The sequence below is a fragment of the Aspergillus welwitschiae genome (genome assembly GCF_003344945.1).
Source record: "Aspergillus welwitschiae strain CBS 139.54b unplaced genomic scaffold BDQ94scaffold_5, whole genome shotgun sequence".
In the NCBI taxonomy this organism is placed as follows: Eukaryota; Fungi; Ascomycota; class Eurotiomycetes; order Eurotiales; family Aspergillaceae; genus Aspergillus; species Aspergillus welwitschiae.
Window position 1 is genome coordinate 411,750 of NW_020798699.1, and position 17,244 is coordinate 428,993.

At 52.1% G+C, this 17,244-nt stretch overlaps 5 protein-coding genes across 5 annotated transcripts; 3 read left to right on the forward strand and 2 right to left on the reverse strand.

Annotated features, from left to right (window-relative positions):
• The first annotated feature begins 162 nt into the window (after positions 1-162).
• On the forward strand, positions 163-557 carry BDQ94DRAFT_137204 (uncharacterized protein). Its single transcript, XM_026765013.1, has one exon. The coding sequence runs from the start codon at positions 169-171 to the stop codon at positions 505-507; it is 339 nt and encodes a 112-aa protein (XP_026629991.1). The 5' UTR covers positions 163-168; the 3' UTR covers positions 508-557.
• A 203-nt stretch (positions 558-760) lies between these two features.
• On the forward strand, positions 761-2,976 carry BDQ94DRAFT_137205 (TVP38/TMEM64 family protein). The gene is made up of 3 exons (XM_026765014.1): positions 761-1,774; positions 1,827-2,246; positions 2,308-2,976. The coding sequence occupies exons 1-3, from the start codon at positions 1,305-1,307 to the stop codon at positions 2,663-2,665; spliced, it is 1,248 nt and encodes a 415-aa protein (XP_026629992.1). The 5' UTR covers positions 761-1,304; the 3' UTR covers positions 2,666-2,976.
• A 1,059-nt stretch (positions 2,977-4,035) lies between these two features.
• aof2 (putative lysine-specific histone demethylase Aof2) lies at positions 4,036-7,480 on the forward strand (the record flags this gene model as incomplete). Its single annotated transcript, XM_026774522.1, has 4 exons — positions 4,036-4,066; positions 4,400-4,441; positions 4,472-4,553; positions 4,584-7,480. 4 exons carry the CDS (start codon positions 4,036-4,038, stop codon positions 7,465-7,467), a joined length of 3,039 nt encoding a protein of 1,012 aa, XP_026629993.1. The 3' UTR covers positions 7,468-7,480.
• Positions 7,481-7,867: 387 nt separating this feature from the next.
• trr1 (thioredoxin-disulfide reductase TRR1) lies at positions 7,868-9,194 on the reverse strand. Its single transcript, XM_026763406.1, has 2 exons — positions 8,286-9,194; positions 7,868-8,226 (listed from the first exon to the last, which is right to left on the reverse strand). The coding sequence occupies exons 1-2, from the start codon at positions 9,103-9,105 to the stop codon at positions 8,045-8,047; spliced, it is 1,002 nt and encodes a 333-aa protein (XP_026629994.1). The 5' UTR covers positions 9,106-9,194; the 3' UTR covers positions 7,868-8,044.
• A 733-nt stretch (positions 9,195-9,927) lies between these two features.
• Positions 9,928-15,049, reverse strand: BDQ94DRAFT_183906 (uncharacterized protein). The gene is made up of 6 exons (XM_026774523.1): positions 12,966-15,049; positions 11,639-12,903; positions 11,458-11,583; positions 11,200-11,402; positions 10,849-11,144; positions 9,928-10,774 (listed from the first exon to the last, which is right to left on the reverse strand). Exons 1-6 carry the CDS (start codon positions 14,515-14,517, stop codon positions 10,026-10,028), a joined length of 4,191 nt encoding a protein of 1,396 aa, XP_026629995.1. The 5' UTR covers positions 14,518-15,049; the 3' UTR covers positions 9,928-10,025.
• Between the last annotated feature and the right edge of the window lie 2,195 nt (positions 15,050-17,244).

The window sequence follows — 17,244 nt, forward strand, 5'->3', positions numbered from 1 at the left end:
AGGAGGAGGAGGAGTGAGAGGGGTAAAGTCAGTAAGTAGAAAGAAGGGGAGAGAAGCAAGAAAGAGGCAGCGAGAAAGTCGGAGAGAGCGGAGGGATTTGGTATTGATTGATTGATGGATTCCAAGGAGGTTATCCCCTCTCAAACAATTCCTACGCGGCGTCTCCCGATGAACATCCCCCCAATCAACGCCCTAGAGAGGTACTTTTGTTTATTCTATTTGTCTTTAATGTTTTCTTTATTATTGACAGGCAATCAACCAAAGCTGAAGCTTCCGGGGTGCGATTTGACTCTCAACCAAAGAAACGGCGGCGCTGTCACCTTACCAAGTTTCCCCCCTTTTTTGGGGGGGCAATCTAGACTGGCAGCCAATTCCTCACTAAGAATGGCTTCCTGGTCGATCTGCCGGACTAAACAGATAGATACTTGCTGGTCGGGATCGAGATGGAGACGATGGGCCGCCATAGGGTCAATCCATTTATCTACCACAAGTAGAATGTTAGAATAGGTATAGCTTCCCCAAGTCAAGCACATCACCAGTACAAAACTTCATTCATGAACAGCAAGTAAACTACTAAGTTGCGATCAATAGCGAGAAGAAAATCATACCGCCCGTAATTAAAATCCCCGTATCGAGGCGTATGTAACAGAAAAAGTGGAACAGTCAGCAGCGATCCTGACTAAGATCTTCCCCGATTGCCGCCTTCAGGCAGACACTAAACTCCACCTTCAAGAGAAATGCAGACGGACTGACTCTCATGAGGAGAGCCTAGATGAACTGCTATCATTGTCGTTCCTTCGCATCCAGATCTCCATCTCTATTGACAAATTCTATTCTAATCCGAGCTTGTGTTCCACCTCCCACTGCCACCATCCGAGACCATTCCTCCTCCGTGCTGCGACTAGCAGAAGCTCATTGACCAATTACCGGACAGCTCCCATTTCATCATCGCCTAGCTTGACGTCGTGGACCCTTCCTCGCTCACTCTTCCACTTTTAATCGCTCTTCCCATCCCCTCATGCTTCGTTCCTAGACGGGGGCTTAGCTACGCCCTCCTTGATTTTAACTGCGCATCGCCATTCTGAACGACCATTGAACATCTACAGCGTTGCATTCATACATCGCCGAACCCCAAGTCGCGTACTGGTTTGCGCCCGTCGGCCCATCTCTCTGCACAGGCGTCCATTCGCCTCACCCCGATCTCTACATCGAGCCGGGCTTGATCCCGCATATTGGATATCAAGTTAAGCTACATACGCTCGACGATCCTTCAGCTGCCTTATTTTATTCCTCCACCTTGAAAGATGCCAGCGGATTACTCATCCACCGCCCGGGCACTGTCCGTCTCGACCTCATCCCCAGAACCTCTGTCTCCGTCGGAGGATGAGGCTTATCCACCATGGAGCCGAAGAGCACCGGGAAGGCGAAATTCAGCCAGTATCTCCGGCGGACGATCCGCTACCCTCCGAGATCAAATCATAGACCGAGCAACCAAGACATACCACCAGATCCTGGAATCGTGGCGCAAGATGAACTTCTGGCAAAGGGTAGGGGCGGTGGCCGCGTTCTTACTGGCCAATCTCCTTGGAATCGGCTTCCTTGTCTTCACCGGGAAGGTCTTCATTTGGCTTCAACCTGTGGCGGCACAATGGGAGCATTCTCCTCTAGCCTACGGGGTTCTGTGGTTGTGTGTTTTCTTTGTCTCCTTTCCGCCGTTGGTTGGATGGTCCACATTTGGAACTATGGCGGGCTACATCTTTGGGATATGGAAAGGGTGAGTTGAGAGAATTTTCATGGATGCGCAAGAGGGCTAACACCGCTCATAGATGGCTTCTTTATGCTTCCGCGACTGTGCTTGGGTCGACTTGTTCTTTCATTGTGTCTCGGACAATCCTATCCAAATTCGTCCACCGGTTGATGGAACGCGATAAGAGATTCGCAGCTTTGTCGTTGACGTTGAAGTATGACGGCTTGAAATTGCTGTGCATGATCCGCCTCTGCCCGCTGCCCTACTCGGTATGCAATGGGGCGGTCTCAACCTTCCCCACGGTTCAGCCGTTGATGTATGGGCTTGCCACAACACTCATTTCGCCGAAGCTGCTGGTTCCAGCCTTCATCGGCAACCGGTTACGCGTCTTGTCGGAGAACAATGAAGAGATGAGTGCAGGCTCCAAGGCTGTCAATATTTGCAGCATCATCGTCTCCATTTGCATCGGTATCTTCACGGGACTGTATATATATAGAAGGTAAGAGTCAAGATATCTCCTTGCATTGTCCCGATATCCGAGACTAACGCAGTTCAATAAGAACATTGGCCCGGGCCAAAGAGCTAGAGGCGAAAGAAAGGGAGGACATCCGACGCTCGCTGCAAGCTGACCATGCTGCCCATCGTCCCCATGACGCCTTTTCCGAGGATCCTGAAGTCAACAGTGCGGCCGCTCTTCTTGCGCGCGATGAAGAGGAACGCATCGGATTCGGCGACCTCGACGACGACCACGTCGACCTGGCGATTGACGATGAGAGTGGCAGTGAGACCTCCCCCCACCGTACACAAGCCTCCCCTTATCGCGATGAGTTTACCGACAACGATTCAGATGTTTTCAAGGATGGAGATGGGACCCATGAGGAAATGTATACCCTACATACACACGTGCGGAAACCCTAGGGCTCATAGTCGGCCCGGGACAGTCAATGGCGAGGGCGTTGGTGGCTACGTGATAGAAATCTGCGGTTACGAGTGATGACAGCACACTTTCCGGATGGACATGACGGTTTGTAAATTCCCTTAGGGGGTTTCGTAAATATTATAATTGGGCGAGGGGCCATAGGAGCCCGGCTTCTGGCTATGCCTCTAGACTGTTGAACACCAGGCTGTGTTAATTCTTGTATAAAGTAACTTTAGAATCTCTGCAGGTAGGTCTACTGATCAGGAAGGCAATCCTCAGATACTACTAAAGACCTCGTCCTGTAAGTCACCGGCGTGGACTGGAATATTGAGACGGTGGTAACGAGTGCAACGTCCCAAGAAGTGTGAGGTCCACCTTGGGCGCTGCTGTCGCGGGAGGATCCGGGAGCGTTGAGCAAGGCTGAGAGGGGCAATGGTCAGACGCAAAGCAGCATCTCACGGAGGCGCTCTTAGCCAGATTTGACTGGCTTAAAAGAAGACTTGGAAAAGCAAAGAAAGGGGGAGATGGACACGAAGTCAGTCTTTAGGCTGACGATAGCACACGAAGACGGCCAGCAGGAATGTAACAAAAGCAATGAAAGTATTGGCCGGTCGGACTGAAAATTACGCGGGGTTCCGGCCGAATTTCCCGCCGACTTTCTTTCCCTTTTCGAGTCCGACAGCCTCAAGGCAAGATTGTCCGTCTACTTTGAACTGACTCCCTTCGGCCTCTGCATCGTGTCTCTTCCCCCCCTTGATTCGTTGTCTCCATATTCCACTCCTCAGGCGGCGGTATTCTCTTCCTGCCGGTAAGTCGGTCGCTACCTACTCCGTACCACTCAGATACCCCTGCGGTTTCCTTGTCCTACTACTAGTAGGGTTTGCGCCGGTGCCAGAAACAAGCCAACCAACGTGATGGATTCGCAGGCGAAGGACCTGTTGTCCTGTTAGCCACTAACTCCATCCCGGCATGTATGTCAACTGGTCATTCCCTGTGTCAGGCTCATTCATACTTGTCTTGGACTTTCCCCAGTGTTCCCCCGCAAATCATATATGATATCGAGTGGTCCGCTGACCTTGAATTGAAAGATAAGATACATTTCACATCCCTGGTCCAGGTCTTATCTTCACCCGTCCAATGGACTGATTGTGATGGAGCTCGCCATGGATGAATAGGCTAAGCATTAGCATCCTACATCACCTTACGAAATGGGTGTCCATAGAGTCAATCAGTCAGTCACCGTATTTGCAGTGTAGTAGTTGGTCTCGTGAGCTCTTTGCTACAGTCCCAGAAGACTTACAATCATACACCTACATTCTGAGAAATTAGCACTTGCCAGAATCCCACTTCAGCTCCCTTGCCAACAATCATGAAATCGGCCGCTGCCTTGGGGACTCAAGGTCCGGATGGCCATGCCTACGAATGCAATCACCTGGACCAATATCATGTACCCACCAATTTTGATGCCGCTGGCAGAGGCTCCTTCCCTTTGCTGGCACCGCGCCCAGTCTTCGCTGGAACAGGATCCCCCTCTCAATTTCCTGCAAAGCAAACTGAGGGCATATATCCAAGTGGTCTTCCAAATGGAAATGGATTCGTACATTCTAACCCCTCCCTTAACGGTGGCGTAAGGGGAAGTTACCCCGAGAAAAAAGGCCTTCTCCGGGAGTTGCAGGATCGCTCTCAGGCAGCAGATCAAACACCACAGTCTTATAAACCTAATACGATTCAAGCAACTGCGAATCATCTGGAAAAGACGCAGGCCTTAACCCCCAGTCTCATTCAGAAGACGTCAGCATCTCCAGCTAGGACCGTCAATATTATGTCTTCGTCAACATTTTCGTCGCCCAGCCACAAAGGTGTCGACAGTGGATCTTTTCAGGCGAAGTACCGGCCACGCTCCTCGATACCTCCCAGGATGCCCGCTGTAGTCTACGCCCAACAATGTGTGGCGGCGGCGTATGCGTCCCGACTAAATCCATACGCGCTTCACAAAAAGGAACAGGAACTTCTCCAAGATCACATGTGTCATCTCCATGTCACTGTCTATCTGAACATTCGAAACGGCATTCTGCGTTTGTGGACGCGTAATCCCATGCTGAGTGTCTCAAAGGAGGAAGCCATGGGTTGTGCAAAGGACTATCGCTGGATGAACCTTGCATCATTCGCTTATGAGTTCCTCGTGCGCAATGGATACATCAATTTTGGCTGCGTGGAGATACCAGTCGCTCCGGCACCTCCGAAGAAGGGTCGACGGCGGGATGGACCCGTAATTGTTGTGATCGGGGCCGGAATGGCCGGTCTGGGGTGTGCGCGCCACTTGGAAAGCCTCTTCAATCATTATCATGACCCGCTCACGTCTCCCCGTGTGATAATACTGGAAGGAAGGCGCAGGATTGGGGGTCGTATCTACTCGCATCCTCTGCGAAGCCTTCAGTCATCTACCTTGGCTCCAGGATTAGTTCCCAAGGCTGAAATGGGCGCTCAGATCATTGTCGGCTTTGACCATGGAAATCCTTTGGATCAGATTATCCGGGGCCAGCTGGCTCTTCCATACCATCTATTGCGCGACATATCTACAATCTACGATATAGATGGCTCAGCGGTGGACGAAGCGCGGGATGCAACAGACGAGATGCTCTACAATGACATACTGGACCGATCCGGGCATTATCGCCACAAATCCGTGATAGTCCCGACAGCAGAAGGTGACCGGGATCTCATCGATTCTGGACGTGATGTGTCCACTAGCGACGGCCTTACAGTAAGACAATACGAAGAAGCCAGGGCTGCTGGGACCATCGGGCTTCTGTTTCCTGCCAAGCGCGTCCGGCGAGGTGTTGGCCACAAAACCGCTGACATTAAACCGGTCGGGGCCCCATTGGCCGACTCTGACAACAGCGAGGAGAATCCAGCTCGCCTCGCCTGTCAAACGATGGGTTGGAGTTTAAACAATGGGGTTGCAGTGGACCAGACCATCAATTTGGATTATGTGGCTAAAGCCTCGCCGTTTCCGACATTAGGCGCCGTGATGGATGATGGTGTGCGACAGTACCAGCGCATGCTCCCACTGACCCCGAAAGATATGCGACTGTTGAATTGGCATATGGCCAATCTGGAGTACGCCAATGCGGCTAACATTGGCAAGCTCAGTCTTTCCGGGTGGGACCAGGATATGGGAAACGAGTTTGAGGGAGAGCACTCACAGGTGATTGGTGGATATCAGCAACTGCCGTACGGCCTCTGGTCGCTGCCTACAAAACTCGATGTCCGTACCAACAAGATTGTCAGCAAAATATCCTATGGCCATACGGAACTAGGCAAGCAGAAGACAGTGGTTCATTGCGAGGATGGTGAGTCGCTCGTTGCGGATAAGGTTGTCTTTACAGGATCTCTGGGTGTCCTGAAACAACGCTCAATACAGTTCTCTCCTCCGCTCCCGGATTGGAAAACTGGTGCAATTGACCGACTTGGCTTCGGGATTATGAATAAATTGATCTTGGTCTTTGACCAGCCGTTCTGGGACACGGAGCGTGATATGTTTGGGCTTCTTCGTGAGCCTGCAAATCGAAACAGTATGATGCAGGAGGACTACGCGGCGAATCGCGGCCGGTTTTACCTATTTTGGAACTGCATGAAGACTACTGGTCTCCCGGTCCTTATTGCTCTCATGGCTGGGGACGCTGCGCATCAAGCAGAGCACACACCAGATTCGGTAATTATTGCGGAAGTGACCAGTCAACTGCGTAATGTCTTCAAGCACGTGGCTGTTCCAGATCCTCTGGAGACCATCATTACTCGCTGGGGTACGGACAAGTTCACTAGAGGAAGCTACTCGTATGTAGCTGCGCAATCACTCCCGGGCGATTATGACCTGATGGCCAAGCCAATCGGCAACCTGCATTTTGCAGGAGAAGCAACCTGCGGCACTCACCCTGCCACGGTCCATGGAGCATATCTGTCCGGGCTGCGGGCTGCATCTGAGGTGATCGAGTCCATCCTGGGCCCCATTGACGTCCCCAAACCGCTTGTTCCGGAGAAGGACAAGGCTGTCGACCTTGGCACACCCGCAACGACGACAGGTCAGAAGCGAAAAGAACCTCCCTCGACAAACAGCAATGGACCATCACTTGAACCCACTGGTGCCACAGCCAACGATGCATCGCCTGAGGCACTCCGTCGGGAAGCGTATGACAAAGCCATGTGGGCCGCCATCTACGAGGAACTGGGCGCGCCACCCCCACGACCAGCACGCACTGCGCTTAACCCGTTCCTCCTGTACCAGAAAGACTACTGGGGCAAGTGTCGCACACAGTGTGATGAAGCCCGCCGAGCCGCGACCAAGGACCCCAACGCCAAGGCCGCGCGCGACGAGATCCGTCAAGCGCTTGGCCTCATGTGGCGCCAGGCCAGCGAGGAAGTGAAACGGCCCTACTTGGAGCAGATAGAAGTCAACCGACAGGCCAATGCGAAGATCTGGGATACCTGGCGTCACGACATGGCAGAATGGGAGAAGAAGTCCTACGAAGTCAAGGACCGATGGTGTGCTGCGAATCCGTTTGCAAGCTGGGGAGAGCCTGCGTCGTCGCAGAATCCAAGTATAGCCATTGCTCCTGAACCTTCCCGTCAGCTTGCGAGTGCCAACCCGTCTGGTTCTTCGCTGATGTCGCATGATGGCAATGCTGCTGTTCCTAAGACTAACGGAGGAGCTGCTGCTGTCGGAGCAGTCGTACAGCCTAGTCAGCCAGAGGCGCCAGCTCCAGCGACTACGAATGGCACTTTGGGAGATGGTGCTCTTTAAAGGCTCCTTCTTCCCTGATAACATCTCTACGCAACTCCACCTACACTCATCAATACACGTCTAATTGCATCCCTTGTATGACTATGAACATTATGTACGATGTCTCTTGCTACTGAAGAGACTATGACCCTGTTAGACCAGGAAAAAAAGAGAAACATATCTGTAGAAGAAAAAATTACTCTATAACGTCTTTCTACTCTATTTTGTATTCCGTTCACATTCATGAGATCAGATCGTCGAAGAGGATGATCGATCGAACCATCGAAAACCCCATCTTTGAAAAAACAATCCCGTGTATCACAAAACAATAAAACAACAGAATCGCTGGAGTGAGTCTAGTAATATATAAAGCAGCCGTCAAGGTAAAAAAAAGAAAAAATAAGAAAATGAAATGCGCAGACACAAAACCAGTCCATAAGCCAATGCCCCCACCTTGGCTAGAGCATAACAATGACAGAGCCGTCTAGGTCGGTCTAAATGAAAACTCCAGGTCTAGATAGATAATAGAGGAGGGGAATAAATATGATGGAAAAGAAAATGGAGGTATAGGGGGGATGATGAAAGGTTGTTGGGTCGCTTAAAGCAGAGGGTTGGACTTGTACTCGGCGGCGGCACCCTGGGCGTCCTGCTTGACTTCACCGTTGACTTCCTGGGTGGCAGGCTTGATAGCGGCCTTCTCGGTGGAGGTGGCGGGCTCCTCGCCGGACTCGCGCTCGGCGATGTACTTCTCGGCCTCGAGAGCGGCAATGCAGCCGGATCCTGAGAGTCAAAGTTAGTTGATTGCAATTGACATACATTCGGAACTGAGTAAAGCTTACCGGCACTGGTGATGGCTTGGCGGTAGCGCTTGTCCTGGACATCACCGCAAGCGAAAACACCCTCGACGCTGGTGTAGCTGGTACCGGGCTGGGTAACGATGTATCCGTCCTCATCGAGCTTGATCTGACCCTTGACCAGGGTGGTGGCGGGGTCGTGGCCAACAGCGTAGAAGAGACCGTTGGCGTCAACAACCTCCTCCTCGCCGGAAACGACGTTCTTGACCTTGAGGTGGGTCATCAGGCCGTTGGGCTTCTCCTCACCAAGCACCTCGGTAGCGACGGAGTTGAAGCGGACGGTGACCTTAGGGTGGGACAGAAGACGGTTGGCCATGGCCTTGCTGGCACGGAGCTTGTCGCGACGGACAAGGACAGTGACGCTGCTGCCGTACTTGGCCAGGAACATAGCCTCCTCGGCGGCGGAGTCACCACCACCGATGACGAAGAGGGGCTTGTTGCGGAAGATGGGCACGGCACCGTCGCAGACAGCGCAGGCGCTGATACCGTTCTGCCAGTACTTCTCCTCACCGGGAAGGTTGAGGCGACGAGCGTTGGCGCCGGTGGCGATGATGACGGCGTCAGCAGTGTGAGCGGGCTCGTCGGTGGGACCGTCACTCCATTCCGTCCACAGCTTGAAGGGTCTCTGGGAAAAGTCGACCTTGGTGATGGTCTCGGTGATAACCTCCGTACCGAAGCGAACGGACTGCTTGCGCATGTTCTCCATCAGCTCTCCACCGCCAATGCCGTCCGGGAAACCGGGGAAGTTCTCGATGTCGGTGGTGGTGGTGAGCTGACCGCCAGCGGCGGTGCCGTTAGCCAGCATACCCTCATAGAGGACGGGCTTGAGTTCAGCGCGGGAAAGGTAGATGGCCGCGGTGTGGGCGGCGGGGCCGGAGCCGATGACTATGTATCCCGGTTAGATTCTTCCTTCATGCTCCTCTGCTTGCCATATATATCCCAAAGGGAGAAAAAGATCCACTTACTAACGACGTTGGTGTGCACCATTCTGGAGGTTGAAGTGGAATTGACGCGCAGGGGCGCCTTGAGGTTATTTGATAGGACGGAGGCAGAGGGCGAGGAGTTTTGTTGCAGGGACGACGCGGCGGCGGCAGTCAATCCAAGGGAGGAACGAAGGGTGGAGAAGGGAAAACGACGAAAGGCGGAGGAAAACAGATTGGCGGTGTTGAAGGGGGGAAGGAATTGGATATTTAAATATAGGAAGAAGAAAGAGGGGAGGAAAGAGAGAGAAGGCGGAAGAGCGAGGAGGGGGGTTAAATGAATTATCTCTGGGCAGACAGACGGAGAGGCGAAGAGGGGTGGGGAAAAGGGCTGGCCGGCACGGATTAGCTAAGGAAAGGGCAGAATTGCAACGAGTGGGGCAGAGAGAGAGAGGGAGGGAGACGTTGGTGTGTGATTATTGAGACGCACCTTTGGAACTGATTGATAAGGTCGAAGGAACCAGAAAACTAGACTCAACAAGTCAGGACTCGCTCGGCCAAGTGAAGATGTTGGTGGAAGAAGAGGCCAAAAGACTGGCTCACAAATCATCCGCGGCGAGACCCGGTCACGTGCACGACTGCTTACCAACCGGGCTGGGCGAGACCCGATAATGTCATTTGGTTATCAATGGAAAATGGTCGGGAATAGCATCACATCATATGAATAAGAAAAGAAATAGTTACATTCAGTCGTCACTCGTTAAATCATATCACTCATAATAAGGCGTCTCGAACCTCTCCATCTCTATTTGGATCGCCCAAACCACTTCTTCCGCTTAGGCACCTCCTTTTCTTCTTGCTCCATTCCCATCCCTCCCGCATCCGGACTCACAGGCACAAGTGTCTCCGGAGGCAACACGCCTCCTTGAGCAATCTCAAATCTCGCTCGCACATCATCTTCGTCATCGAACCCATCGTCCTCATCTTCCTCATCTGTCATGCCCTGCTCGACGTCGGTGTCTTCCACCGGCGCCTTGTCGGCCTTCTTGCGTCGCACTCCAAGCCATCTCTTCCACCCTTTAGGCACCGATGCCGCAGGCGGATCGTACTCCATGTCTTCGTAGCGTAACATTGGCACGAGCAATTTGTATGGCGTCGTGATCCCCGCCGGATCCTTGGGGTTTAGCTCGAGATTAAGCGTGATAGCCAGTCCCCCTTCCAGGTTGATCAACGCCCCGAGCCCATCATCACCCCGTTTGGACGCCTTTTGACTGAGGTTGGTGGGTCGTCGCAGGAACGGGCCGGGCTTGGGTTCACCTGCATCATCTGTGTCTGCAGTCGGGAATGCGCCGTCCATGCTCATCCGACGCGCAGGCGGTGCCTCTCCCAGGTTGAAATCCTTGGTGGGAGGCGGGCCCCGGAGGGAGAGTCGTCGCAGGAGCCCTGCCCGGGGGGGTTCCTCTCCGCGAGTGAGAGACAGCGTTCTCTTGAGCTTGGCGGGTCGGGGCTCTTCCTCAGCAGGGGCATCGGGCGGCGTTCCGGGTGGCGTGGTACCTGTCCATCGGTCAGACACAATAACTTTAAACCGTCTTAAGTAAAGACGCAATAGTAAAAGTGGGTCAACTTACCTGGCTTGTACTCCCGAATAGAACACCAGTTCCGGCGTGGGAGCAACCGCTTGTTGTTCCGGGGCTTGTTATTCACATCATGAGTGAAGATGGGAACCATATCCTCGTCCGTGTTAGTGTCCATATGATGCACGCGGTTGCGCTTGTTAAGCATATCGGATATCATTTCCGTCTCGGGCATGTCGGCGATCGCTGAAGAGATGACGTTTGGCATGTATCGGTAGTCTCGGTCTTTGGGTACGTCCAACTTGGGATTCGAGTAAAACTGGCCAATCGCCGCCAGATGCACGTCGCCGCTGGAAACAGTCTTGGTTAGATATCCCTGCACCGCAAAACCAGAATAGCTCTTACCTTAATATGGTCACCCGGACGGATTTCTCTGCCGCAAGATCCTGAAGGTCTTCGATCAGATACGTCCGCTCAGCCTTGTGCCGCTTTGATGTCCAGTGATCATCGAAGATCTCGACTTTGGCGCCGTTCTTGTTCACCAAACCGCCAAAAAGTCCTGCTTTTCCAAGCGACTTGCGGCTGTTGAGGATATTCTTGACCATGGCCTGCGAAGACATTAGCATGGCACGTGTGGTGATTTGGCAGCAGTCAGTGACATACCACTCGTGGATACGCCAAGGGGATACCTAGCGACACGATCAAGTGTCGGGTCTCACCCCGAACAATCTCCTGGTGGCATCTATCCCAGATCAGTTCGCCAGTTTCTTCCGAAATGATCTCATCCGTCTAACGTATCGCTGTTAGCATCAAAGTAGTACGAAAGGCGTCATCAGATATTTACCATTCGTTCTGTACGACAATCTAAGCCGAGGAAAGCCACTCCGTCGCCTAGAGACATGAAAAGATGCCGACTGCGTTGGTCGATATACGGCCCCGGCTTAGCACCAAGCAGCCAGCTAGGCTCTTCGGTTTCAGTTTCTTCGGGGACACTGTGATGCTGGAAAAGCAAGTAGTACTTGAACGCAATATTCCCCAGTCCTGAGATGACGGGCGAGTTCATGAACTCCTCCGGGTAGGAGCCGAATCCCTCGATGATCTCGTGGTCATTCCACATATTGACCATAGGGATCTGGGAGTTGGCGAGGGAGAACAATCCTTGCGAAAACCAAGACGCATAATTTTCCAGGTAGAAGTCTTCCAGTTCTGCCTTGAACTCCGCAGTAAAGGGCGCCTCGTATTTCTCACTCAGATTCTTGATCTTGACCCATTCCTGGAAGTGGGCGGTCTCCGCAATCACCTTATCGTTGAAGATCTGGTCACCACCACCGATCATGACGTGGAACGGACGAGTCTGGTGCTCGTTGAGGACATCTCGCCAGAGAGGGTCCGGACCGCTGAGCTTGTTGGAGTCCACCGCAGGGCTGAACCCATTGCCGGTATGGAACATAATGTTCATTGACTGTCCCCTAGCTGGCACCCAGAAGCCTAGAGCCGGTCCATGATTCAGACGGTACGCGACCCGCTGCTGAGTCGGGCCTAGTTCGATCTCAATGTTAAATTTCCAGAACGTGACATCCCTTCCTGGATCAGCATACAGACGGGCGCCTGTGATTTCTTTGTAGCTTCCAGCAGTCTCTCCGTCCATGGAGTGGATGCGATTCGCCGGGACAGGCTGCTTGACACCCTCACTGCTGTAGTCCATAATGCTAGCGGACAATTCAAAAATTCCATCGTCGTTTTCAACGAATGAGAGATCTTCGCCTTCCGCAGTATGCTCCACAGGCTTGACATACAGAGGTCGTCCGTCCCGGCCCAACTTCATCAACCCTGCAGTTGGGTCGACGTACTCTGGTGCCAGTTGAGAATCTTCCCCTCCTACCTGGACGGGCGGAGGAGCGAGAAGATCCATTGGTTGGGCAAACACCCTCAGAGTCGGGCGCGGCTCATAGGAGGAGAGCGAGTCTTGTGTGACGATAAGAACACTGCCTCTCCAGGTCTCCTTGTTAAACGGCCCATTGGGACCATCAATTCGGACCCGCTTCAGGCCGGCGTAGCGGAGAAGAGGTCCACTTTGTAAGAAGAGTGATGGCTGAAAGCGCTTATTACCTGTATAGTATGATTAGCAATGAGATAGCTTTGGACTGATGATCTAGCCTTTGGCTGCTTACCTGTTGGCTTCTGGGCAGACGGCTTCTGGGCAAAGTTGTTGGGTAGGGCTCGACTGAGTCTGCGGTTGCTGCTTTCGCCAGTCTCCCACCAGGCCTTACTCCGATCGGCATCAAATCGTTGAAAATCGAAATCAGAGGCTCCCAGTCTCGCTACAGCTGCAGTTCTCCACTCAGATAGAGGAGGGGGTGTCGGCGGAGGCACGTTAAACGAGACCTTGGGCTTGGACGGCACATTTGTCTCCGCCGGAGCAGGAGGTACTATTGGATTGTTTACATCCAGCCCACTGTCTACGCTAGCCTTGGCAGGTGCCGGGAAGACCGGTGCTGCTCCAGTAGGATTTTTCAACACTCCCTGCTGGGTAGTCGGTCCTTGCATGGAAGCCCCCCTCTCCGGGGCAAGGTGTGGAGGCAACCTATTTTGATAAGCCGCCGGGTTGGCAACTGGTGGCGCACGGGTGCTGGGCTGATTGGGAACGGCCTTCCTGGCTGGGACGGCCATTCTAGATTGTTCAGGATACTCTGAGTCCGGAGCAGCAGAGATAGGTGGATACGGTTGTGCATCTCGTTGTTTGCCCTGGTTCATTGCTCGCGGGCCCATCGGTGGTCCTTGTGGGGGGTGGCTCACAGATACTGTTCGCCTGGGAGCGTTGCCCGTTCGTGCCATTGGTCCATCTGACCGGCCCCCATTAAAGTCCTGGATCTCGTCAAAAGCACGTTCTGCGGCGTCTTGTGGGGGTGGCATTTTGCTGCGAGGAGGTCTGGCTCTGTCGGATGAATCTGGTCCCGGGGGGCTGTATCTTGTCTGCCCTTCGGAAGCTGCATGTCGGTGATGCGATCGCTTTGCTCCTGGCACCGGTCTTGGTACAGCCGTTCGTCCTGGGACTGGTCTCTGATCCACGCTTTCTACTGAGTCTGAAGGCTGCGCCGTTCCTGTCGCACGACTTTCAGCCTGCCGCTTCATCCGTTCCTTCAGTTTCATTTCAGCCTCTAGAGCCCGTGCCCGCTTCTCCTCCTTGCTCGCGCCTGTATAAGTGACCTCGAGCTTTTGGAGCGGCGAGCGATCAGACGCCCAGTCCCGTCGCTGTTCGGTTGTAGAGCGGACCGTGCTCGACCGACTTACTGGGGATGGCTGACTATTCGAGGATAATGAGGCCTTGAGTGCCTCGTCGCCACGCTTGTCAGCTCTGGTGGCCGATGATTTCGAGCGTTTTTCAGACCATACTGGGCGGTCCGGCGATGGTAGGTTTTCTCCTTCCTCCATGTTGTCTTCTGGGTACACGTCTCTCCTGTAGCTTTTGCTTCTGGAAGAATATGAACGCGACCTATGATGACTTTGAACTCTGCTAGAATTGGCTGGATAGGGCGGTGGTGGCCTTGAATTGTTGGGGCTGGCGTAAAAGTCGTTATCCTCGTAGTAATCCGGTGCAGCGGACTTCACGACATGGGACGGCTGTCTTTTGTGCGACGGGGCTGTATAAATACCATTGGTGGGCGCCTGCTGCAGATACGTGGAAGCTTCCGTGGGAGGGGCGGGGAAGCGATCTGTCGCCATGTTTGCGGTGTAACACGCAGCAAACGCAGCAGAATGTGTTTACTTAACAGTCCCGCTTGTTCAGGAGGCTCTGGCCAGTGACTGATTGGAAGTGTGTTTCGGATCGGTGTTGGTCCTTCGTTGGCTCAGTTGATACGTAGTCACTGTGGCGCATTCGAATGTGCCAGTCTTGAAACAAAACCCCCTGTAAATGTTGGCGGTGGGATTATACAATTGATTCGAATTGAGCAGAAGCCGAAATGATGCCTCGATTAGTAGAATAGCATTGCAGTTGAAAGCAGTGTTGGCAATATGCACTGCAGGTGGCGGAAGCCTAGTAGTAGCCTGCCTTGGTAGTTTCCTCACGTTCGGGGTATATAAGATCGGAGATAATAGAAGTATGCAGTATAACTACAGATCGGCCGGTGGAATAAACAATCGAAAACCCACTAAGCAAAGGGGCCGACCAAACAATGGGAAGTGAAAGAATGGAAAAGAAGGGAATGTGAAGAATGTAGGAAGAGGGGAAGAGGACGAGGAGGAGAAAAAAAAATTATGGAGCACGGGGCAGAGAGAAATGCCCAACGAGAGGCGTAATGCTAATATACGATGGGGATGGGGATTTGATCGATCGGAGGGGAGATGTCAATCTAAACCGGTGGCTGGTAAATGAGCCCAGCCCTCTCTCTTCTTCTCTTCTCTTTGACTCGTCTGTTTTTGCCTCTGCGGGGCGTCCATCCACGAGCTCTGCCAGGTACACGCTGACTCGGCCGTTTTTCTTCCCACTATATCTTGTTCTATTCTTGTCGATTTGGATCGTCATTGTGAGGATTTTTGGATTTTCGTTGGGCAAGTGTCTGGCCAAGTTACTGCCGTCAACGTCGCCCCGTCTGCCACCTCAAAAAAGGGTTTCGTGTACATGTTGGACAGTGTTGTCAGTTAAGCCGGTCTTGAAGGGAATCATTGTCAATTGATCCCCTCTGTCACACCATCTGTCATTCGGCATCATGGCCAGAGTTAAGCAAGGATTTGAGGGTGGAAGTATATTGTGCAGCCTAGACACTTGCATGATGGCTGTGCGGGTGTTGCACGGGCTTGGCAAGGAACACCTTACTCGGACCACCACCACTGGATGGCTGAGGTCATTGCACACGTTCAGCACTCGATTAGCACTAGTACTTGAACCCTAGTGGTTACATATGTGACTAAAATTTGTGGTTCAATCCTCTGGCTGTTTGGGCTCTCAAGTTGTAATGCCAGTGTTGTATCTGTTGTGTCGTTTACGGCTTAGCTCTGGTCACATGACCCTATCTGTCGGTATTACCAGATGGGGTAACCCAGCACTGCCTGAAACTCGTATCATAGACAGCATGCCTTGTAAGGTCTTTCGTACGAAGGACTCAGTATACAAGGATATCTATTCCGATCTCCATGAGTTTTAAGCTGGGTGAAGGGGGTAAAACATCAGAAGAGACCAGCTAATATATATCATTGACAACATGAAAGCATCAAGTATGTATTTCTCCCTGGTTTGGGAGTCAAGTCGGCGCATCTTTTCGCAGCCAGGTAGCAAACTGAGAAACTCATGCGACTGTGAGTCTGGATAGTATATCCGGGCATTGTGCTGCTTTACAAGGCTATCTTTTGATCATCTTGGAAAGTCGGTACACTAGATTGACAAGAATTAGTCATCTGTAAAGGCTGTAGAAGTCAGCATATAGCGAATAGCAACGCCTGAGAAGACTCTCTACTCCAGATCACTTGGTTTCTTTTATACGTGTTTATTAGGCTCTGTTGTCCCCAGTGGCATGCTCCAACCTTCCTCACCAGGGGTCGGATGTGTTTTGCTATAGTCGCGCACGCTCTGATAAAAGCTCGTTGAGATGATATGGTGGTGCAAACAGTTAATTTAAGGTAATTAGTCATGCCTACAATTCGTCAAGCTATGCGGAACCGTCTGCGGATAGAGAGAGCTCCACTGAAGTGAAGATAACACCGTCTGCATACACTGCCAGCTAGGCCTCAAAGTATGTACCGTCATACGTTAAATTCGACATGACTTTTGGTGGCCAGGTATGAGACTGTTCTGCTTGCTTGCTTTCTTCGCTCCGATGAATATTTAGTATACAAGACATTGAGATAGATGAACCAGACTGAAGGCCATCAGAAAACATACGTCAAAGCTCTTCTTGGGTCAGTGTATGAGCCTATAAATCTACCATGGATTCCTCTTAGGATCCTGACCCCCGTAAGCTAGATCTTTAAGAGGCAAAAAATAACAAGAAAGATCCATTTTAAGAAGCGCTGTGACCTTCTACTGGAGGTCATATGCTTGTGGTACATGGTGAGAACCACACGTTAGGCGAAGAGGAAACATATAGACTAAAGGAACGAAGCGGTGAGAAAGCAAGTTCAAGGTAGAACGGATCAGTGGGGAAAGTAGAAGCAGATCTTGCCTCCAGTAGATTCAAGAATGTAATGGAAATTCCCAAGACGGTCTTAATCGGACACATCACATGTAGGTTGTTAGCTCGGGCTTCCTATAGTCTTGCCGAGACGCTTCATGCCTATTCCACTCATGTATCCATGCTTCCGTGCACCTACTACTTAAGGATTAAATTCTACCTTGCAGCCATGATGAGCTATACTCGACTAAAAGCCTAAGCATCTTTTGCATATCAATAATTGAATGAGGGGCTGCCGCTATAACGAATGAAGTCTGTCGCACATTTTCTCGTTACCTAAGTA